General features: G+C 45.7%; 1 protein-coding gene across 1 annotated transcript; it reads left to right on the plus strand.

The window, feature by feature from the left end:
• Positions 1 to 15506: 15506 nt before the first annotated feature.
• PROX2 (prospero homeobox 2) lies at positions 15507 to 24011 on the plus strand (the record flags this gene model as incomplete). Its single annotated transcript, XM_079913560.1, has 3 exons — positions 15507 to 16256; positions 22062 to 22256; positions 23771 to 24011. 3 exons carry the CDS (start codon positions 15507 to 15509, stop codon positions 23954 to 23956), a joined length of 1131 nt encoding a protein of 376 aa, XP_079769686.1. The 3' UTR covers positions 23957 to 24011.
• Positions 24012 to 24212: the final 201 nt, after the last annotated feature.

The following is a 24212-nucleotide window of genomic DNA, read 5'->3' on the forward strand; positions in this document are numbered from 1 at the left end:
CATTCATTTGTCACTCTACCCCCAGAATATAAAATCCATAAGATTAGGGACCTTGTCTGGTTCACTGATGTATCCCCAGCAATTTTTTAAAATTACAGTTTTGTTGCGATATAATTGACATGTAGCACTGTGTAAGTTTAAGATATACAGCGTAATGATTTATGTGTATCATGAAGTGATTATAACAGAAAGTTTAATGAATATCCGTTGTCTCATATAGGTACAAAATTAGAGAAATTAAAAAGAATTTTTCTTGTGATGAGAACTCATGACTTATGCTCTTAAAAACTTTCATATATAACATACAGCAGTGTTAATCTATCATGTTGTGCGTTACCTCCCTAGTACTTATTTATCTTATAACTGGAAGTTTATACCTTCATCCAATTCCCCCACCTCCCTCACCTCTGGTAACCACAAATAAGATTTCTTTCTCTATGAGTCTGTTTGCTTGTTTTTGAAGTATAATGTATCCCCAGCACTTAGAACAGAGACGGTCACGGTTTAGGTGTGCAATAAATATTTGTGGGCTGAATTTGGGCCTCCCAGCTTTGGGCAGATCATGCTTCAAAGTGAAAGCAGGTAGCACTCCCTCTACTCTTTAGTTTATCCTCCCCTCAAAGCCCCAGGCCCCGGAGTATCCACTTTTACAGTTTGCCTTCCTAATAGAAAAGGTGTTCTATAAGCTTCAGTTTGAGTTAAGAATGAATGAGCCGCTTGGTACCTACTCATGTTGGTTTCTTTAGCTGAGTCTTCTTACCTGATCCTTAGGAGCTTTATGATGCCTTCACTCACCCAAACCCTGAAAGCACTTCCACTGCAATTCTGGAGGGATGAGCAGAAGCCCTAACTTTAAATAGAGAAAACACCCTTGTCCTGCAGCTGCCTCTGATCAAGTCCTCAGCATCCTTCACCTGGATTGTTTAAAAAACTTCCTGGGGACTTCCCTGGTGGTGCAGTGGTTAAGAATCCCCCTGCCAATACAGGGGACATAGGTTCTGAGCCCTGGTCCGGGAAGATCCCACATGCCACGGAGCAACTAAGCCCATGCACCACATCTACTGGGCCTGAGCTCTAGAGTCCGCGAGCCACAACTACTAAGCCCACACACCGCAACTACTGAAGCCCGGGCGCCTAGAGCCCATGCTCCGCAACAAGAGAAGCCACCGCAGTGAGAAGCCCGAGCACCGCAACGAAGAGTAGCCCTCACTCACTGCAACTAGAGAAAGCCCACACGCAGCCAAAAATAAATAAATAAATAAATTTATAAAAAATTTAAAAAGCTTCCTGAAAGGACCTGGGCCTCCACTCTCACTTTCTCTAACACATCCTCCACACCTGTGTCAAAGATGTCTTTGAAATGCAAATCTAATCCTGTCACTCCCCTGCTTAAAGTCCTTCGGTTGCTTCTCTGTCAGTAGGGTAAAGTCCAAACTCTTCAACTTGACCAGGCACCTGGAAACCTGGCCTCTGGCTATATTGCAATCCTCTCCCTAACCTTCCCCACCCCCATTCTCCCAGGTGCTGAACTTTAGTGCTATTTCACTCCTTCACATCTTTGCCCGGGCTGCTCCCAACTCCTATTTACCTAGGGACTCCTAATCATCCTCTAAACGTTTTTTGAATCCCTTCCTAATCCCCTCTAGCAGAGTTAACAGATATCTTTTCTGTTTTTCCAAAGCATTGTGTCTGTATCTCTACCTTGATTGTAATGTCATTTTTACCTGTCTGTCTCCTCTATTGGGCACAACAGCAGAAGGAAAGAGATGACTGTATTTTCCTAAATCCCCTGCACAGGACACAATGGCTGGTACTCTGTAGGTACTCAATAAATACAACTGGAATGATTAAATACTGTCATGCTGACAGCACTGCTGGATGCAGCTAAAGAGTCCAGAAACAGTAATCAGGACTTGTGGCAATCCTTTGCAGGGGTTGCTGTTAATATTTCTTAGATAACTACTTAATTTTTTCAGTTTTAAATAATTAATATTTGAGATTCTGATTGAGAGTTTAGAAGCTCAGGCCTGGATAATGTGGCAAAGCATTTCTCCTGGAGTTTCAGTGATTGCCCAAGTTAATTAGATGTTATAGTCAGACACCACACACGTAGGAGTGCACACACACACACAGTTGCGTGCAAAATTTCTCTCACAGGATAAAGGTTAAAACTGATTTCCTTGAGAGTCACATATGAGCTTCCGTGGAGCCCAGGGTCCAACTCAATAAGCTCACACCTTCTTCTGTATCTAAAGCCTTTCAGGACACAGCATCACCTATTGGGACAGGAGTTGATAAATACAAGTTCATAAACTTGTGTTTATGGCAGGGTTCAAAAGAAGATTTTTATGGCAAAATATATATTCAAAAGAGTGTATAAATATATGTGTATGATTTAAAGAAAAGTAACAAAAAGAATACCCACACTCGCCATGCAGCTTAAGAAATGACAAAGCCCTATGTGACCCTCCTTGCTGGTCGTCCCAGTTAACCACTGCTATACTGAATTATATATTAACCATCCCCGGGCTTTCATTGCAGCTTCAATATGCATGTGTCCTAAACTGTACACATGTTTTTGTTTATTCTTTAAATTGAGGAAAAGATGTATTTAGTTTCAAATTATATAAGAAAAAGAAATGTGTTTCTAGGAAGAATAAATGGCTCAGTTAATTTATAAAAACACCACAGAGAGGGCAGCTCAGCTTAAATAATACACACAGCATTCTTTCTCTTTAACTGAAATTCCCCAGTATTCATAAGTGTGGTCTGAACTATACACTCACATCCTTACTTATATTTTTTCTAATATTATTGACCAGATGATAGATGGAGCTAGAGCCTGGGGTCCATAAAATAGAGACTATACCCTATATTCACTTTGAATTACTCATGATACCTAGATTACATCTATCTCTTCATTCAGTTGTAATTAAAAATAACGGATAGATGAGTACTCAGCGAAAATCTAGACATTTTGGCCTTTTTTTTTTTTTTTTTTTTTGCGGTACGCAGGCCTCTCACTGTGGTGGCCCCTCCCGCTGCGGAGCACAGGCTCCGCCCGCGCAGGCCCAGCGGCCATGGCTCATGCGCCCAGCCGCTCCGCGGCACGTGGGATCCTCCCGGACCGGGGCACGAACCCGCGTCCCCTGCATCGGCAGGCGGACTCTCAACCACTGCGCCACCAGGGAAGCCCCTTGGCCTATTTTTAAACGTAATATAAATGGAATCACAGTACCTGTGTCATTCTGTGATTTACATCTTTCACTCAACATTACATTTTGAGGCTTTATCCATGTTGAATTGAGCCTTAGTGCATCGATTTTCATTGCTGTATTTCACAGCATTCACTCCACTTCCCAAAATGAAGGAGGAGAAGTTGCTAAAATTCTAGTGATGTTGGGGGGAAATGATTTTGCCAGTGAGTTCTCCCCAGCTCTGCCAAAGAAGGGGGCTTTTGGCCCAGCAAACAGCCTCCCCAAAAGTGTTCAGACCTCTGCTGGAGGGAGAAGCTGCATAGCCTTCCTGCAGAGCCGAGATGCCATATTTTTGGCGCTGGCCTGGTTTCCATATCCTCAGGATGCGTGAGGGGTAAGGAGAAAGATGTTCACTTTGGAGCTGACTCTCTGGAGAATCTGGAAGCCGAGGTCAGGAGCTCCCTGCTGGAGGCCAGTGTAATGGGCGAAGCTGGGTAACTCAGTCTCAAAATATCAAGGGGCTCCGTGGATCCTTAGGCAAGGACAGAAGAGATGGCATTTCAAGAAGGTCCTCTCTGAGCTGGCTTTTCTGGACATCTGAGATGGGGTGGGAGTGGGAGATGGCAGGGGGGCAGCCAACCAGCTCTGGCCTCTATCTGCATATTCATAACCCCCCCACACTGGTTGGCTGCGCTAGGCAGCCCTCACTGTCCCCAGTGCCAGCGGCTGCAGCAGGGCTGGGTCTGTCAGATGGTGCCTTGCACTGAGAAGAGGTGGGAGGCTTCCCTTACCCAGCCACAGGCACCAGGCCTGCCTGGGGAGGAAACAGGGAAACCAAAATCACTTCATGATTGTGGCTGTGTTGCTGCTCCAGTTCCTGGGGTGGCGAGCCCCACCTGGCTGAAGAGCCCAGGACCGGACCTCCCTGAGGGCGTCTTCTCTGTGAGTAACACCATCCCTTCCATTTACCTTTCCAGAGCACTTTTTATGATGATGGAATGTTCATTTTAAAAAATTTCAAGTATGCAGAAAAGTGGAGAGACTAGAGTAACAACACCCATCTATAAACCCATCACCTAGATTTAACCATTGTTCATATGTTGCCGTATTTGCTTCATCTATTTTTGTTGGCAGAAATACTTTCAAGTAGATCACAGACAGTGAGACTTTTCACTCCTAATACCTCACTCTCTAATACCCTGGTATGCTTCTCCGAGCAGTTTCGAAGCTCATCTTTCATTAGGTTCTCAGACAGTCTTAGTGAGGGGGTGATTATCATCCCCATTTTAGAAAAACAGATAAGGCATAAAGTGTGGCTTGAGGGCAAATGGCTGGGAGTAGAGCCCAGACCTACTAACTCTCAGCTTGGAGCACCTGTCTCAGCCACATGAAAGGAACTCTTTATGTCCAGGGGTGTTGTCCTAGATAACAGTGAGACATGGCAGCCGCTGTGTGACCTTGGGCATGTCACTTCTACCTCTCTGGGCTTCAGCTGCCTCATCCATAAAGCACAGGCATGGTTTGACAATCAGAGGTTCCTGAACACTGGTCTGTGATGTTTTCCTGATTTTCAGAAAAGACAATATAAAGAGGTTTTTTTACAAAGCTAAGTTTATTTGGATATTATGCCCTTCCTGTTTTTTTTTTTTAAACAGGGTGGTTAAGATTCTTTTTTTATGAAATAAAAATGATAGTAGGTTGCAGTCTTTTATACTTATTTTTGTGCCCTTAACCGCAAATAAAGTGTCAGCAACTCTCAAGCTGATTCTTTTTTTTTTTTCATTTTATTAATGATTGAAATCTAAAAGCCTGGAAACCACCCACTGTACCAGGTGATCCCTAAGCCCATTCCAGTGCTAAAGTTCCATGGCTATGGGGCCTTCCAAATCTGCCCTACGGGGAAAGGAAGCTGCAATTTAAGGAGCACCTATTATCAGTGCTGGAGAGTGCAAGCACTGGACATGTGTTAACACCTGTGATCCTCACCGAACCCCTAGTATATGGCATTGTTATCAACCCCATTTTACAGACAAAGAAACTGAGGGAGGGAAGAGGCAAAGTTAACTTGTATGAGATCACCTAAGAGCTGGTGAGTCTGACCCAGATCCAACACCAATAGATGATTCTATAATTCATGGCACTAGTCACGCAGACCACCAGGGCTTCCGACTTGGTTGTATCTATGTCTGTCGATGGTCAGGGCTGTGCACATTGGGCCGTCAGTCTGACCTCCTCTCACCATTTCCATCATCAGCCAGTGCAGCGGGGAGAGCTACTCAGGGCTGGACCAGAGATGAACGAGTGCCCCCGCTCCCACCCACAGCCATGTGGGGATGGATGATGCAGGGGACCCTCAGAAAATGAAGCAGAGGTGAGGTCGTATATGAAAACGCCTTAGTAAAGCATGGAAATGCTGTATGTCCTTGAGATGTGCCACCTTGAACAAGTCTTAGGTGGCAGCTAAAGTTTGCTGAGCCTGCTAAGTACGAGGATGGGAGGCTGTTCAGAAATACTATGGATCAGGCAAAAATGTATTCGTATATAAATGTGTGGTTAAGTGATCGTTATTACGAATCACCCGTGGTGGGCCCTTAGATCCCAGGACATCTGTACAGAAGAGGCTGTTTCAGGATAAGGCATTTTCCTCCGTATTTCTCCAACCATATTGGAGTGGTGATCTACTAGGCTGGTCCAATCGGAATCCAGCTGAGTCTAGGAAGTGAATGAACAAAATTCTGCAAAGATAAACACTAAAATTTCCCAACAAAAACCTTGCAGGAACATTATCAAGGAAGTAACAATAAACCTCATATAAATCTGGTCTGAGCGTCAGTCATAGGGATGAGAATGACCTAGCATCTCTTTGGCTTCACATGGTGCCTCTTATCTAAGGACTCCTCATAAGCCCACCTTGTTTTATTGATTGGTTCTTAGTGGCCCTGCTGGAGTTTGTCAGAAGTGTTTGCTGTTCCCTAAATGTGGACACACCACAGAAGGGGAAACACAGCCTGTGAGCTGCTAGTCTCACCCCAGCTGGCCCTGTGGGCAGCTCTTCCCCTTTGCCCTCTTGGGCAGAGCTTTTGGGAGATCTCAAGGGAGATCCCATGGAAGGGCACAGACACGCAGGGAGAAAGGCTCTCATGTCAGGAGGTGATCTGTGCAGTTGAGCTGTCCTTTCAGCTCGTACCCATGGTTTCAAATACTTCAGCTGAAAAGAGATGACACACAGCTTCTTTCTTATGTCTATTATTTACTTGAAATTCAACCTCGCCCTCATTTTACACTTTCTAGCTATAAAATCCCACATACCTTTGGAGTTAACTTATAAGCCCTGTGTTCTGTGCTTGTGTTTGTAGCTGAATTTTCTTCTCCAGTGAGGTTCTTCCTGTCTGGTGCCCAGAAATGTATGTCTGGGAAAGAGTCAATAAGAGAAAAATGCCAGTTTTGTTTGTTTGTTTTAATAGACTTTATTTTTTAGAACAGTTTTAGGTTCATGGCAAAATTAAGCAGAAAGTACAGAGATTTCCCATATATATTCTGACCCCAAACATGCGTAGGCTACCCTATAAATGCAAGATTTATTAAATTATCCAAGGCAAGGGATGCCTTTTTTTTTTTTTTTTTTAATTACGAGAGTGAGAACATACCCACTATGGAAAATACAGAAAAGTAAAAAGAAGAAATAGAGAAAAAAATTACCTATGGTTCTATCACCCATGAAGAACTATTGCTAACATTTTAATGTATTTCTTTCTCATCCTTTTCTTCTTTGTATTTTTAATATGTGATTTTTCTCTCCCCTCTACTTACTATAAAATAATGTTTGACAAACTCTTCTCAAACATGATGTTTTTAAATGGCTGCATAGTACAGCATCACATAGATGATATCATACTTTATAATTTGTTTAACCACTCTCTAGTCTTATAAATAATATTAAGATAATCATTCTTGATATAAATCTGTGGGTATCAGATCATTTAAAAAAATTTTTTTAATTTTTATTTTTAAAAATTTATTTTTGGCTACATTGGGTCTTCGTTGCTGTGCGTGGGCTTTTTCTAGTTGCAGCTAGCGGGGTCTACTCTTCGCTGCGGTGCACAGGCTTCTCATTGCGGTGACTTCTCCTGTTGCGAAACATGGGTTCCAGGCGCACGGGCTTCAGTAGCTGTGTCTTCCGGGCTCTAGATCACAGGCTCAGCAATTGTGGCGCATGGGCTTAGTTGCTCCGTGGCATATGGGATCTTCCCGGACCAGGGCTCGAAACCGTGTCCCCTGCATTGGCAGGCGGATTCTTAACCACTGCACCACTAGAGAAGCCCTCATTTTCTTTTTTTAATTTTTAAAAATGTATTTTATTTTTTAATAGCATCTTGATTTTACTTCGTAGATGTAGAGTCATTGACTCAAATGATATAAACATGTTTAAGTTTTGTAATAGACACAACATAACTATTTCTCCCAAAATATATGAAAAATAAGCAAGAAATAAAAATGATGAGATAACATTTTCACCCATCATATTGGCAAAGATTTAGAAGACTGACTCTGACAAAAGACTGACATGCTCACTGTTGCTGAGGATGAGACGATATGTGTTCTTTTAAAGATATGTTGGTAAGAGAGCAAACTGGCTATTTAAAAGTGTATATACAAGTAATGCATAAGTACTTTCTTATGAAAATTCAATTAATGCAGAAATATACAGTCAAAATTGAAAATTCTCCTTCAGACCCTCATCTTTACTCCCGATCAGTTGGATGTAAACTGGAGGGCAGCTGTGTGACAAGTATGAAAGTTTAACATATGCCTAGTTTTGGACCCAGAATTTCCACTGCTAGAAATGTAACATAAGAAAATAATAGGATAAGTTGCCAAGGATATAGATAGGAGTGTTCAACCCAATACTACTCATAATAACAATAGCTAACACATCAGCAGTTTACTATGTGCCAGGAGCTGCTCTAAAAATGTGACATATGTTAACTCATTGGATCCTCACAACACCCCTATGATAACAGTAGGTACTATGGTTATTCCCATTTTTTTGACGGGAAGGCTCAGTACAGAGAGGTCACAAAGCTAGTAAGTGGCTCTAGGGATTCAAATCTAGGCAGTCAGGGGCTTTCCTCGTGGTACAGTGGTTAAGAATACACCTGCCAATGCAGGGGACCTGGGTTCAAACCCTATTTCAGGAAGATCCCACATGCCGCGGAGCAACTAAGCCCGTGCGCCACAACTACTGAGCCTGTGCTCTAGAGCCCGCAAGCCACAACTACTGAGCCCACGTGCCTAGAGCCCGTGCTCCACGACAAGAGAAGCCACTGCGATGAGAAGCCCGCACACCACAACGAAGAGTAGCCCCTGCTCGACAAACTAGAGAAAAGCTCACGGGCAGCAACGAAGACCCAATGCAGCCAAAAATTAATTAATTAATTAAAAAAAAAATCTAGGCAGTCAGACTCCAAGGTCCATGCTACGGCTATAATGGTGAAAACGTAAGAATGAACTAACTGTCCCTAGAAAGGGAATTTATTAAATAAGTTATGGTACACCCATACAGTGGACTAACTGGCTTTCACAGTGCTGCTGTAGATTAATATTCATTGACACGAAAGAGGCAAAAAAATTGGAAGCTATAGAACTATGCATTTATGATTCCATTGTTGGTTTTTTAATGAAAGTAATGATGGAAATTTATCTGTACACAGAGAAAAACATTGGAAAAAATGATGAACACCGAAATGTTAGCTGTGATTTTTTTTCTAGGAGGAAGTGTCTTTCTTCTCCTATTAATACATTTCTATATTTGGCGTAAAATGATTCTGTATTACTTTCATAATCTAAGAAAGGCAGTAAACCTATTTTTAAAGGGTTGTGACAATGGCTACTTCGATCAGTGAATGTGAGAGTGCTGCTAGTTAATTTTCAGACAGAAAGCATTGTTGCTTCAGGCCACACCCAGATCAAGGGTTCTGGGCAGCAGGCTGGCCCCAGCACAGAGGTTTCCTGTTTCTCAGCTGCCCAGATGCAGAGTTTCCATGATTGTCCTACAGAGACGGGCGTAAACGTCTCTGGGCACCCAAGCACAGCAGAGTCTGGCTGGACTTCCAGTTTCTGACCTCAAGGCATTCTTGCTGATTTTTGCTTCATTGAACACACTGAGTCCTGTCTTTTACTCTAGCAGTTGTGCCTTCCGGGGCACAAAGACTACACGGAACACTGGCAACAATACCTTCAATAACCCACAAGGGAGATTTGGCAGCTGGTGGTTCTATGCTCTTCTATCTATCTGTCTGTCTGTCTGTCTCTCGGTCTGTCTGTGTTGGTTTTGTTTCATGCACAAAGCTCTGTGCTAGGTGCTAGAGAGATCTGAAATAATGTACCTCTAATGAGGAGACAAAAGTCAGTCTAAAGTGCTGAGAGAATAATTTATTTAACTGAGTCACCACAAATCTGGTGACAATTCATGGTCAGGCACTACTTGGGGACACAAGGCGGGAGCTCAGAGTCTGAAGGGGAGATGCACTGATAGCTTCAGAAAGGAGCTGATATTTCAGTTGCATTTTGAAAGAGGAGTAGAGGTTTCTCAGGTGGAAAAGCAGGAGAAGGGCCTTCCAGGTGGAGGGAACAGTAGGTGCAAAGACCCAGAGGCATGAAGGGGTTTGGTGAGCTCAGGAAACACAGCCCAGGACAGTGCAATGCAGGTAACTGTTTTTTGTTTTCTTTTTTTACAAATTATTATTGTTTGTTTATTTATTTATTTATTTATTTATGGCTGCATTGGGTCTTCGTTGCTGCGTGCGGGCTTTCTCTAGTTCTGGCGAGCAGGGGCTACTCTTCGTTGCGGCACGTGGGCTTCTCATTGTGGTGGCTTCTCTTGTTGAGAAGCACGGGCTGTAGGCGCCTGGGCTTCAGTAGTTGTGGCATGCGGGCTCCATAGTTGTGGCTCGTGGGCTCTAGAGCGCAGGCTCAGTAGTTGTGGCACACGGGCTTAGTTGCTCCGCGGCATGTGGGTTCTTCCTGGACCAGAGATCAAACCCGCGTCCCCTGCATTGGCAGGCAGATTCTTAACCACTCAGTGCAGGTAACTGTTGAGGGTAGTGGCTCCAGAGGAGTTAGAATAAGACCATGTTATGAGGAGCTGAAACATCTGAACCTTATGGTTGATAGGAAGTTAGCAAAGGCTTTGATTCCATGGATGGGCATAAGCAGACCTACAGTTCAGAAAATTCATGCCAATGACAATGTTGCTGAGAAAACTGAAACAATCAAAAGGGACTTCCCCCAGCTCCCATCACTGCATCTACCCACATGCCAGCGCCTGCCCACATACCTGCCTTTCTACTGCCACCACCGATAAACTGAGGGTTCGCCTCTCTAAAATCAGCCCTCCTCGTGTGCACCACATCACACCCCCTCCTTCCTACCCAAGGACAAGGCTCCAGAAATTCTCCCCCTCTTGCCTATATTAACAAACACTATCTTTCTACAACATCATTGCTATTAGCCTGCAAATATCCTGTTATTCCTCCTGTCTTGAGAAATCCTCTCTCTCTCTCTTTTTTTTTTTTTTTTTTTTTTTTTTTGCGGTACACAGGCCTCTCACTGTTGTGGCCTCTCCCGTTGTGGAGCACAGGTTCCGGATGCACAGGCTCAGCGGTCATGGCTCACGGGCCCAGCCGCTCTGCGGCATGTGGGATCTTCCCGGACCGGGGCACGAACCCGTGTCCCCTGCATCGGCAGGCAGACTCTCAACCACTGCGCCACCAGGGAAGCCCTCTCTTTTTTTTAAATTTATTTTTTATTGATGTATAGTTGATTTACAATGTTGTATTAGTTTCGGGTGTACAGTTATACATATATACTCTTTTTCAGGTTCTTTTCCATTATAAGATATTGAATATAGTTCCCTGTGCTATACAGGAGGTCCTTTGTTTATCTGTTATCTGTTTCATATATAGTAGTGTGTATATGTTAATTCCAAACTCCTAATTTATCCCTCCCCCCCATCTCCCCTTTGGTAATCATAAATTTGTTTTCTATGTCTGTGGGTCTACTTCTGTTTTGTAAATAAGTTCATTTGTATCACTTTTTTTAGATTCCGCATATAAGTGATATCATATGATATTCGTCTCTGTCTGACTTACTTCACTTAGTATGATCATCTCTAGGTCCATCCATGTTGCTGAAAATGGCATTATTTCATTTTTTTTTATGGCTGAGTAGTAGTCCACTGTCTCTATATACCACATCTTCTTTATCCATTCATCTGTTGATGGACATTCGGGTTGCTTCCACGTCTTGGCTATTGTAAATAGTACTGCTATGAACACTGGGGTGCATGTATCTATTTTTTTATTCTTTTCCACCCGGCATGCGGGATCTTAGTTCCCTGACCAGGGATCGAACCCATGCCCCCTGCAGTGGAAACACGGAGGCCTAACCACTAGACTGCCAGGGAATTCCCAACATGTATCTTTTTGAATTAGAGTTTTCTCCTGACATAGGTGCAGGAGTGGGATTCCTGGATCATACGGTAGCTCTATTTTTAGCTTTTTAGGAACCTCCATTCTGTTCTCCACATTGGCCGCACTGGTTTGCATTCCCACCGAAAGTGTGGGAGGGTTCCTTTGAGAAACCCTCTCTTGACCCACTTCTCCTTCCAGCTACTGTCCCATTTCTCTCTTCTTTACAAAACACCTTGAAAAAGTTGTCATGGTTAATGTCACCAATTCCCCTTCTTGTCCTCTCCCTAAAATTCAATCCAACCAGGCTTCCCCCCCCTCCACTCCACCAAAACTGCTCTGATCAAGATCCCAAATGACTCTGATTAACATCTGGAATTACTAACTTGAACGGTCAATTCACAATCCTTATGTGACTTGACCTCTCCCCACTCCTAGAAACACTTTCTTCACTTGGCTCCCAGGACCTCACACACTCCTAGACTAGACTAGATTTCTTCCTAGGACTGATTGGTCCTTGTGTTTCCTGTTTGGGTCCCCTCTTGCCCCAGCCTCTTCATGCTGTTAAGTCCTAGGACTCAGACCTCAGCCCCCTCTCTATCTACATTGACTCCTTGATGAGTTCACCCATCTACACACCAGCAACTCTCAATTTTATATTTCTAGCCCAGATCTCCCCACTGAACCTGAGGCTTAGTTATCCGACTGCTTTCTCAGCACCCTCATTTCGATGTCTAATAATTACCTCAAATTTATCATGTCCAAAACTGGGTTCCTGGTATTCCTCCCCAAGCCCGCTCCTTCTGCAGCCCTCCCCAGCTCAGTTCATGCAACTCCATCCTTCCAGGCCAGACACTTCAGAGTCATCATCAGTAATACTTCTTTTTCTCTTGAGCCTCACATCTCATCTGCTAGTAAATCCCATTGGCTCCAACTTCAACATATATCCAAGATCTGACACAAGTTCCCACTTCCATTACTGCCACCCTGGTCCAAGCCATCTCATCTGGGTTATTATCATCTAGATTATCGCAAGAGCCTCCTAAGTAGTCTCCCTGTTTCAACCCTTGCTCCCCACCCCCTAGTTTATTCCCCACCCAGTAGAGAATGAGCCTTTTAAAACTAAGTCAGGTCACATTGCTCATAACCTTCCAATGGGTCTCCGTTTGTCTCAGAGTAAAGCCCAACGTTTTTACAAATGACCAACAAGGCCCTATATAATGGCCTTCCATTACTTAGTATGTTATTACATCTGCCTCCCTTTGCATGGATGTTAGCTTCACATGGGCAGAGGATTTTGTCTGTTGTCAGCACTCAATCCATGTTTGTTGAATGAATAAATGAATGAATGTAGAAGAAGGACCAGAGTAAGGAGAGGCTAGAGGATGGGGACCAGTCATGAGGTACTGGAATTGTCCAGGTGAAAAGTTATGAGACGTGGACTCGGGAAAACATAATGGGAAAAGCATGGCAGAATGTAGTTCAGAGACATTTTTGCCCAAAAATTTACCAGCCATGGTGACCAAATCAATGTTGAGGATAAGGAGGTGGGCAGGGGTCAAAGAGACTCTCCAGCTTCTGGCTTGAACAATAAGATAGGTAGCAGAGAGGTAAGGCAGAGGGGCAGCTCTAGAGTTTGGGTTTGAAAATGTTGAGTTTAGGAAATATTCACTAAGTAGTTAGAATAACTATAACCAAACCCCTCTTCTTTTTGGAAGCTACTTAACTGAAAATATACATGGTTTATACTATTGTTGTATAGTTCCTCTTGGTTAAAATATCAATTCTTCCCGTGTAGTGATCATTATTAGTTAGAAAGCAGCTAAGGCATGCTCAATGACCCAGTTACGCTTATTAGATGATATGATTTTAAAATAATTTTTTCATATGATACAAATAATATATATTCATTGCCAAATGGTCACAGGAAGTTAAATGTTTCTCTCTCCAAGAGGTGGTAAACCATCCAAACTGTTGGTAAAACTTGGTGATAACAAATTCTTTAATTTATATTAATTTGGTGAGTCACATTTTTTTTTAGTAATTTACAAATGTATTCCTTACCCAAAGCCAGAATCTTCTAATTACTCTGAGCTGAGAACCTAGCCTTCTTTCAGTGGCGCTTCCCCCATGACGGCACGGCAGATGCCACCACCTCCCACCCTCTGCCCTGGCACTTGGTATGACGTTGCTCATAGAAAGCTTGTGTTGTGCGGCTGCCAGTCACCTGCGGCTCCAGGTGGAGGCTGTGGTCAAGTCTACTGACTAGAACCCACTGGATGCAGAAGAGCTGAGATTTCCTGGAGCAGAGAATTCCAAGTAAGCTTCAGGATGAAAGTGGGAAGAAGAAAGCAAGCTCTCTCCCGCCATCATTTGGACTACAGCAGCAATCGACAGTGAAAATTTGTAGAGAAAAAAGAAATTCACTTACCTTTTCTAGGAAAGGATGAAACTTTTTAACAGGCAGAGAAGTCGGTCTCTTATGCAGGTTTTTTCATCTTCAGGGAGGGAGCTGAAGTGTGGCTGCAGCAGAAGACTTGGAATCTTGTAACTGAGAGCCACTCAGCCTCACTGAGCCTCAGTTTCCTCATCTATAAAATGGGAGAATTACACTGACTCTCAAGGTTGGTGTGAGATGCAATGACGTTACATGAACGAATGTTTCGTAAACTCAAAGTGCCTTATACCTGCTACCGGAAGCCTCCTGGTTCAAGTGCAGTGTACTTTGATACTCATGGGAATAAAACAGCTTTACTCAGTCTTTTCTAACATAGCTCTCTCCTTCTCCCCATACCTTCATCCCAATTTCCAGTCCCTTATTGTGCTTTTTCTTCATAGCAGTTAGCACGACCTGAAAATGTACTTATTTATTCTCTCTTCCCGTCACACGTCCAGCTCTGTGAAAGCAAGACTCTGCTGTCTTGTTCACCACCGACTCTCCAAGTGCCCAGAAGGCCTGATGTATAGTAGATGCTTAAAAAGTAGCTGTGAAACGTTGAAAGGTAGATGCATAACCTGACACGTCCAGGAGCAAGATAGCATAGCGGTCAAACAGCGGCTTCTCCAAATTTAGTTTGCTTGTTTTAAAGGCAGGTGCCCTGCCCCAGCACCAAGAGATTCTGATTAATTAGGACTAGCAGGCCTACTGAATTTGCTTGTTTTAACAAGCGCCCAGGGTGATTCTGTTGCAGATAGTCACTCTGAATCAAGACAAATATTGTTCTGACTCCAGCCTGACACTTACTAGCTGTATGACCTTAGGGAGGTAACTTCTTAACTCCTCTGAGCCTGTTTCCTTATCTGTAAAATAGGACTGACAACATTCCCACAGAGCTGTTATGAGAAATAAATTAGGTAATGGATGTAAAGTTCTTGGCCCAATGCCAGTTATGCAGTTAGCTGCCATTATCATTATCATTACAGATTATTTTATTGTTATGCCCTGGCAGGAGAAGAACCTTCTTGGAGAATCGCTCTTCAGAATCTCCTCGAAGTGTGGTCTGGACCAACGGCATCACCTGGGAGCCGGTTAGGGATGCAGAATCTCTGCCCCACTCCAGACCTGCAGACTCAGAATCTGCATTTTAACAAGATTCCAAGGTGATTTGTTTGCACGTACAAGTTTGAAAAGCACCGCTCAAAGTCACACGTACTGTTTTCTCCTGTCTCTAATTTCAGAGTCTGACCAGGAGGTGGGTAAGCCCCGGCATCGTAGAGTCTGAATCCTTCCTCTTAGTGAAGAGAAGCCCCCAGCTCACTGTAGGTGCACCTCCAGCTGAGGACCTGAGGGGAAGCAATTCTCTCACGGAACCCTGACTAACAGCCTCTGTGGAGCCAAGGGATGAACCCAAACTTCAGCTTGCTTTCTCAACCATCCCGGGACTGCTCATACCTGGCAGAACCTCGTACCAAAGATGGAAGAAGCCCGTCCCCCAGAGAACAGGGCAGAGACTCCCCATTTCCCTGGAGCCAGGTCCCCAGCTCCAGCCTCGCTGACCCTGACTGGTTTTGGGATGAGCACATCCAGGCAAAGAGAGCCAGAGTAGAGACCATCGTCCGAGGCATGTGCCTCTCCCCTAACACTCCGGTGCCAGGCAATGCCCCAGCCAGGGACAGCCCGTGCTGCCCAGAGAAGGCCCGGGAGCGGAAGAGGAAGCAGAATCTTCCCGTGCAGCAAGGCCCCCGGAAGCCAGGCCCTGCCGGGGACCGGGGAAGCAGGAAGGGGGGCCCTCGGGTGAGAGAACAGCTTCACCTGCTGAAGCAACAGCTAAAACACCTGCAGGAGCACATCCTGCAGGCTGCCGAGCCCAAGGCCCCAGCTCAGGGCCCGGGAGGCTCAGAGACAGGGAAGGACCCTCTGAGTGTAAAGCAGAGGGATGGCTCTGGGTCTAGGCCCTGGGCTGTGCACAGTGACCACCGCCAGGGTTCCAGCGGGGACCTCTCCAGGGTGGAGAAGCACAGAGTGTCTGAGGTCAAACACCAGTCTGAGGAACCCAGGCTCCTTCCTTCTGGAGCGCGAGCTTTGCTGGAGATTCTGAAGAAAGAATTGACGGGGGCCATATCCCAGGCTGTGGACTCAGTATTACAGAAGGTGCTATTGGATCCGTCAGGCCACCTGACTCACCTGGGCAGAAGCTTCCCGGGACTGGTGCCAGATGGTAGAAGCGAGCCCTCGCCTCCTGAGGGAGGTGCCTGTAAAGATCCCCTTCCTCTGGCTGCCTTGCCCAGGAGGGCCCAGCCACAGACAGGGGCTCCACTGGGAAACTTATCTCTGGCCAAGTCTCTAGATTCTCCCAGGTACCCTGTCTCTCCGAGAATGATCCCCAAACCCTGTCAGGGTCCCCCAGCAAACTGTCCCTTGACTGTGCCTGCCCACATCCAGGAAGATCAGATTCTCAGCCAGCTACTGGGCCATAGGCCCAGTGGCCACTGGAGGGGCAATCTTCCGCAGGACTCATCTCCCCAGAGCCACCCCTCCTCAGAGGCGGCCCTGCAACCTTGGCGAGCTGCCAAACTGCAACCACTGGCTTTGAGCCAGCGACAGTGCCCCTGGCTCTTCAAGTCCACCTGTTTGGAAAGACTGCCCCTCGTTCCCTCAGTGAAAATGGAGCAAGGTGGCCTGCAGGCCGTCACGGACGCACTTCCTTTCTCTTCAGCCCTTTACATATCCTTTACTAGTAATCGAAGTTCTCGTTGTCACAGCCCAGAGAGACAGGAAGCCTGGACGATGAGGGGAGGGGGGGACAAATAAGTACCCAGCGCAGGGAACGGCTCTTCTTTCCCGGTGGTCTTCTTAACGTTGCTTCTGGGCCTCCCTCCCCTGTGGCTCGTATTTGCTAGGCTCCTGAGAAAGTGGGGACCACAGCCTGGGATTTAAGGATGCTTGGGGGGGTCCATCACCTTCCTCTGTGACACATCAGATTCTACCACTACTGACTGAGTCCTTTGGGTCTGAAAGGGTTTTGTCTGTTTTTAAACCCAAATTGGCTCCCAAAATACCCTGTGGAAGGAAAAACCCCATCATTTGGTTGTCAGCTGCCCATAGACCTTGGCACAGCGGGTCAAAGGAATGGCCTCACCTGAGGCATGGCTCCTGGAGCCTCTTGGCTCTATAGGCAAAAGGCTTGCTCTGACCAGATAATTCACGGGGAAGAGACGAGGGACCAGAAACTTCTGGAGCACATGGGAAAGGGGAAGTTTTCTGCAGGGACTAGACCTGAGGGGTGAGCTGAAAGGGGTAAGAAGATTTCAGTTTAAGGACTAGCTTCTAAGCTGCAGCTGAGGAGAGAGCATAGGGCTGCACACATGTGGAGGAAGAGGAGGCCCCCATGGGGAAGCCTGCGGGGCCCAGGCTGGTCTGAGAGGGTCCGAATCTTTTTTTTTTTTAATTTTTATTTATTTATGTATTTTTGGCTGCGTTGGGTCTTTGTTGCTGCGCGCGGGCTTTCTCTAGTTGCGGTGAGTGAGGGCTACTCTTCGTTGTGGTGTGTGAGCTTCTCATTGCGGTGGCTTCTCTTGTTGCGGAGCACGGGCTCTAGGTGCGTGGGCTTCAGTAGTTGTGGCACTCAGGCTCAGTAGTTGTGGCTCACAGGCTTAGTTGCTCCGCAGCATGTGGGATCGTCCCGGACCAGGCCTCGAACCCGTGCCCCCTGCATTGGCAGGCGGATTCTCAACCACTGCACCACCAGAGAAATCCCAAGGGTCTGAATCTTATTGCATCATCTTTGCAACCCTTAGGCAGACCCCACTCTTAAACAGTTTTTTCTTCAGAGTAACTCTCCCTCAGGATGTTAACAGTTGTTGAAGTAGGAGAAAAAGTAGCTTGGGTAAATAAACACTGGGTTAGTTCCATTACTGCGGGACTTCTCAGAGCCATGCTTAAGTCCAATGAAAAGCTCTAAGAGGAGAATGTATGCAGCCCCAAACTCATATGACCAAAGGACCCTTTTCCAACAGGCATCTGTAGGACTCAAGTTCCTGAGAACGTATTTTGGATGTTGCTTTTTTAGGGAGCCAAGCTCACGCTGCTGCTTCTCAGGGACAGCCTTAAGTCGAATCTCCTTGTGCCTGTGGAGTCACACAAGCAGGTGTGAACAGTCGTGCCCTCTACCTGGCAAGCAGTGGTGAGGACGCAGGATGGGATGGGGCCAGCTCACTACCACGCCAGGCCCGCCCTTGTGTCCTAAATGCTATGAGCACCCCCTGCTGGTCACAGGTGTTAGAAACACTCCCGAAGCTCTGGCACCACTGGCTGCTTTCCTGGCAGGCAGTGAGCAGCTACAAAACCAACGCTGAGAGCACCTCACCAGCCACCAGTAGGCATAGAGATATCAACATAGGCAGAATTTCTCGTCAGGTGATAGCCCTCTGTGAGGAAAGGTATCTGTCGGGCCTTTGATAAGAGGCTACTGGTTAAGACTCTCTGTCAAAGTCAGGTGGTGGAAGAACCTCAAGGGCTCAGTCCCCAAAGATTCTCTGCTGTCCTCCCCCTGTGAGGGGCACCCGGCCTTGAGAATTACACACACAGGGGTGTGCCTGGCCCTGCCTCATGACATGAGGATTGGGCTCCAAGAGCTTCAGGAGGTTTCGGGGGGCACCCGGGTCAGGTACTTGGCTACCTTTGGAATGATTGGGGGCCCCCCGGCAGCATCCTGGCCTCAATTATTCCCTCATTCCAGCATTAGAGATTTATTCCTCTGGGCCATGAAAGCCACCTAAGAGCAAGTTCTTCACGTGGCACGTGGAATACAAAGTTGAATGGATAAGGTTCTTGCTCTCAAGGACCTGCACATTCACATGATACCCCTGTGAAACAGGTAGAGCGGGTATGATGATGAGACAATGAGGATTTACTGCACACCTTCTCTGCGGCGGGCACTGCGACTCGCAGTTTCCCTGCTCACCCCCTTAGCCACAATTCTGAGACACAAAACGCTCGGAAAATCTCTATTTCTTTCCCCTAAGGTTGATGGGGACTCACTTGGTTGCAAAACCTGACCTGCACTGATAGGAGGCTATTTATAGACTATCTCACTTAGCATCATTAGTCATTGATTTTGCTGTGGGAATATTAAACGGATCAGACTCCTGCCACAGACCCTGCTGTGGGTGTTAACCAACACATCATACATGCACCGTATTACCTTTATAAAATAACAGGGATTCTGAAGTCTGGCCTCCATTTGGCCCAGAGTTTCAGATAACGGATTGTGGGCCTGTGTTATCTTACCCTCCTCAATCATCCACTCTAGATCAGTATCAGGGAGGCAGAGACAGAGAAGCAAAATAACTTGCCCAAAGTCAAAGACAGACACATGCAGAGACAGGATTCAAACCCAGCATCTGACTGCTAAGCACAAGCTTCAACACTACACTCCACAGTTTAGAAATGAGGCCCAGAGAACATAAGTGGCTTGCCCAAGGTCACACAGGGTCTTGGTGGCAAAATCTGTATCTGAAACTGGGTCTTTGGACTCAATCCAGGATTCTGTCCACAGCATTTATGAAGGATAAGAAGTAGGGCCAATGAGGCAGGGAGCAGGGGCCTCCTGGACAGCAGCCTGGGTGACTGGCCAGCTATAATTATAATCAGTTGCTTGGTTTCCTTCGGGTAAACTGACATATCCTACTGAGAAGTCTTTATTGTCCTAAGCCTACAGCTCAGGCCTGAGCTCCAGGGTAACTCTGTATGCTTGCACTCAGCCCTAGGATTGTTCCTGGGAATGCTAAGTGTTCTTGTGTAAGAATCTTTTATTTCCCTCTCACCCTGGTGCTAGTTTTCACACCACAGCCCCCTACTCTTATTAAAGGGGAAGGAATCTGTTCCCAGAGTGAGGACTGAGTTGGAATAGAATTGCCATATTTGTGTATGGATTAAAGTTGACCATTTAATCACTCCCTCATTCCTTCATCCAACAAACATTTATTGAGCACCTACTATGTTCCTAGCACCGGGCTAGGCACGTGGAATACAAAGATGAAAGGATAAGGTCTCTGCTCTCAAGGAGCTAACAGTCTAAATGGGGAGACAAACATGCAATAAAATTCCAATAGCGTCATTGTTACAAAAAAAGGTTTATACAAAGAGTGTTGGTAGCCCAGGGTAAGGAAGGCCTAATTTGGCAAGAAAAGGTTTCACAGCAGAGGGAACATCTGATTTGAGATGGGAAGGATGAGGGAAAATTCTGCCAGGCAAATGGAGAGCAGTTGCAGCCCAGCAATTCAAGCTTCTTGAGCCAAAGTTAACTGTATCTGGTACTCAGTCTGGTTAGATGCTCGTTGGCGTCAACACTGCAAAGGCAATGATGAGAGCCAGAATGGGGACCATCGAGTCGACTCCTCTCATTTTACAGATGAGGAAACTGAGGCAGAGAGAAGTAAATCTCTACCTGAGGTTTTGAAATGGTTTATCTGGGAGAGAGTTGCCATCTCTTCCCATCGTATTGTGAAAGCACAGAGTACAACAAACTGTATTTGATATCACATGTGCCATAGAACTTTTACACATCAAAATGCTTTATAAATTCTGCAACTTTACTGTACATATATGGTATTCAGCATCTGGAAAGAAAAAGCTGATCTGATCCTACTTGCTAGAGGCAGAAAAACAGAGCAAATACATCATTCAACCAGAAAAAAATAAAATAGAAACCATAAGGAATAGGGCAATTTACTATTTGGATAATTTGACAAAATTATTTGATAAACTGGTATTAGTTTTCCTTGACCCTGGGATAAATCCAGGAGGGCCTCAACCCTGGTCACTTGAAGAAGGCCAAACTAATGTTTTTCTTCACACGCTATCCCAGTTCCAACCTCCTGAAGGCTTATTTTCCTGATGTTCAGGTAAACTCCTTCAACTCAGTTTCAGCCTCTGCAAAACTCCCAAGTGGCAGCGGGTTTTTCCCATGTGAGGCAAGTCCTAGGTCATCATATGTGCACTTTAGCTCCCCTTCATGTTGTGGATGGAATTGGTGGCATTTTTGGTCTGGGTTGAGAAACTGCCTGAATCATCAGGGGTAACTTTGAGGGTAGGAAAGTTGGGTGTCTGAATTTAAGCTTTTGAACTGTAGGTATACCCAGAAACATACGGGGAGAGAGGCAGGGTTAGAAAGAACCACTAGGAAATGGCGTCTTTGGCCTAGTGTTCTGTCTTTGCTGGGGATGCTATGAAAAAAAGAAAGAGTGTATCAAGAGTTGGACACTGTCCTTGTCAACTTTACATTCAAACTGCTGTGTTTCAAAATCGACTGAAGGTGCATACAGATCAATGTGACAATAAGAAAAATCAAGGTCTGGTGGTTGGAACCAGGCCTTGCCTGTTTCCATAAAGTTTCTGAGGGCCTCCTTTACCCTGGGTATTGGGTTAGGGGCTGTTAATACTTTGTATCTGTATCATCCCTTTGCTGTTTTTGAGCTCTTGCCCTCATATCCAATTGCTCGGTTGATCCCTGCACCAAGCTCTCATTCTGATTCATTCCGCAACTCTGAGTTGCCAGTAAATGGCTCTCTGATCTATACCTTTACCCCTTTCCTTGGCTCTCTACCTGGCAGAGGGCTCTGGGGCTGCCATGCAGTCTACCTGGGTGCAGCAGAAGCTGGGACCACACTAGTCTTGACCCTGGACCCTCCCAAAGTCACACTTCAAGAGTGAAAAACCTTTATAAATCTAGGGTATAAAATACATTTTCTAATGGGCATTATGGCCTAATTCAGATTTTTCTGTGTATAACTGTATAGGCTTAGAAAACAGCTGCGGCTTCTTTTTTAAAGAAAGCCCTTTTAAGTGTTGCTTGAAGCCATTCTTGTTAACCCTTGTGTTGAACTGGAAGCTGACAGTTCTGACCGAGCACCTCATGGCAAACGTCTGAGTTCATGGACCCTGTTGTTTGTACAGTTCAACCGCTGCATTACCTCCCAGATGATCAAGTGGTTCAGCAACTTCCGTGAGTTTTATTATATCCAGATGGAGAAATTTGCCCGGCAAGCAATTTCAGATGGTGTCACAAATCCCAAAATGCTGGTGGTTCTCCGCAACTCGGAGCTTTTTCGAGCTCTCAATATGCACTATAACAAGGGAAACGACTTTGAGGTAAGATCATGTGCTTGGGTCTCAGGAGGACTGATGAGTGCCTTCCCTTTGTGATTGGAGTTTTAGAAAAGATCCCCTTCCGTGTTTGTCCTTACATCACTGAGAGCAGGGCAGCCTGGGGCCAATCTCTGTACCATCCACAAAGATTACAGCCTGCACATCTTCTCTTAGGCAACTGATGGATGCTGCAAACTGAATGTAAAGCCAGTCTTTATTCATAAACTTGGCCAGAGGTCAGCTGTTACGCCATTTTAGACAATACTCTGTAATGACCGAGTTACACAGCCTGTCGACCTTCTCACCTCAGCGCCAGGAGGCCCAGGACTGAATGCAGGGCTCAGCTGCAGCGCCTAGTCTTGGCCTAGGTTTTCTTTACAACAGTCTCTGTTCTTTCAATCATTTGGTTCTTATCTTCATTCTCCCTTGAACAGTTTTATCTGTGGGTCTCCCATGGCAAGTCACCTCAAATCCTTTCTGGAAATAATAAACAATCCTCAAGCTTCTCAGTCCTTTGGGGATCTCTGTGAAGGCACGCTGGTGGCACCGTAGAGGTAAAGCATCAGTAAAGGGTGAGCAGGTGGCCTAAGTGTCGCTGGTGAGAACTCGTAATCTTCCTTGTGTGTGGCTGACAGCTCGGTTAGGCTGGCATCTTGTTCTGCAGGTGCTGGGTGTGTCTGGTCACTGACTACACTTCCCTCTTCTCGCATTTCTCACTTGACTGTGATCACAAAGCAGTGTAATGACACCTCCAAAAAAGAGAAGCACTGCTGGCATCCACTGGTTAGATGCTCCATCAGAATATGTTCGGAAACCTAAGCCTACCTGTGGGGAAAATGGACCACGCCTCCTTTGTGAGGCTCGTGGGGGTCAAGGCATGTGGTTGGGAGGCAGCGCTGCCACGTCTTTCCACGTGCGGGTGTCATCTGGCACGCAGTGGTGGCAAGCCCCAGGCCAGGCTGGATCTGGAGGCCCTGTAGGATGTCCCATCATTAATGGTGCCAGTCTGGGTGAGGTCCTGGAACATCTTCTTGAGGCCCCCCACACCCCTGCAAGCCTCCTGGTTGGCTTTGGGAGCAGGAATGATTCCAAGTCCTTCGAACCCAGTCCCAAAAGATGGCAGAATGAGGTACGACAGTCGTAAGCTTGGGGGCAGTTCTTTCCACATGAGGCACTAAGGAAAAGAATACGAAAAACCTCTTCTGAACCACAGATTTAACTTCAATCAGAGTCAGTTTCCCACTTACTAAAAACGCCACTCATTAGTGGAATCAGCTACTCCTGCAAAGTGTCCCTAATACGCTTTCTCCCAGGGCTGTCTCATCAGTACCATCATTTTAAGGTATGTATTTGATGAGGGAGGAAGAGATTCCACAAGTCAGGGGCCAGTAGAGCAGGGATGCTCTGATCAGCCCACAACCCTAGGAACAGGCAGCATCAGGCAGTGAGGTCTGTATGGTGCCAGTGCTTCACAGCCTCACGTCTTTTCTTCCTTGTGGGTCTCTTTGGGAGTGCAGGTCCCAGATTGCTTCTTGGAAATCGCCAGCTTGACATTACAGGAGTTCTTCAGGGCTGTCTCCGCAGGCAAAGACTCAGATCCTTCCTGGAAGAAACCCATTTACAAAATTATTTCGAAACTGGACAGTGACATCCCAGAGATATTCAAATCTTCCAGCTATCCCCAGGAGCTGTTTCGGAATTAAGGTCCCACAAAGTGAGGGGCGACTGGCCTGGGTTTCCTGGGTTTATCTTAAATGGCAGTCAGTACAGCTGTAGTCATATAAAAAGAGCATAAGGAGAAACCCCTCAACTAGGTACCATTACCATTTTTGATCATTTATTTCCTTTTCCAGAATTACCAGAGGTTTAACATTAACTATAAAATATTGTAAAAGGAACACAACAGTTTGGAACCAGAAGTATCTCCACGCCACTGTTTCCAGGTATCATGACCCTGGG

This window comes from Stenella coeruleoalba, assembly GCF_951394435.1.
Source record: "Stenella coeruleoalba genome assembly, chromosome: 2".
Lineage (NCBI taxonomy): Eukaryota > Metazoa > Chordata > Mammalia > Artiodactyla > Delphinidae > Stenella > Stenella coeruleoalba.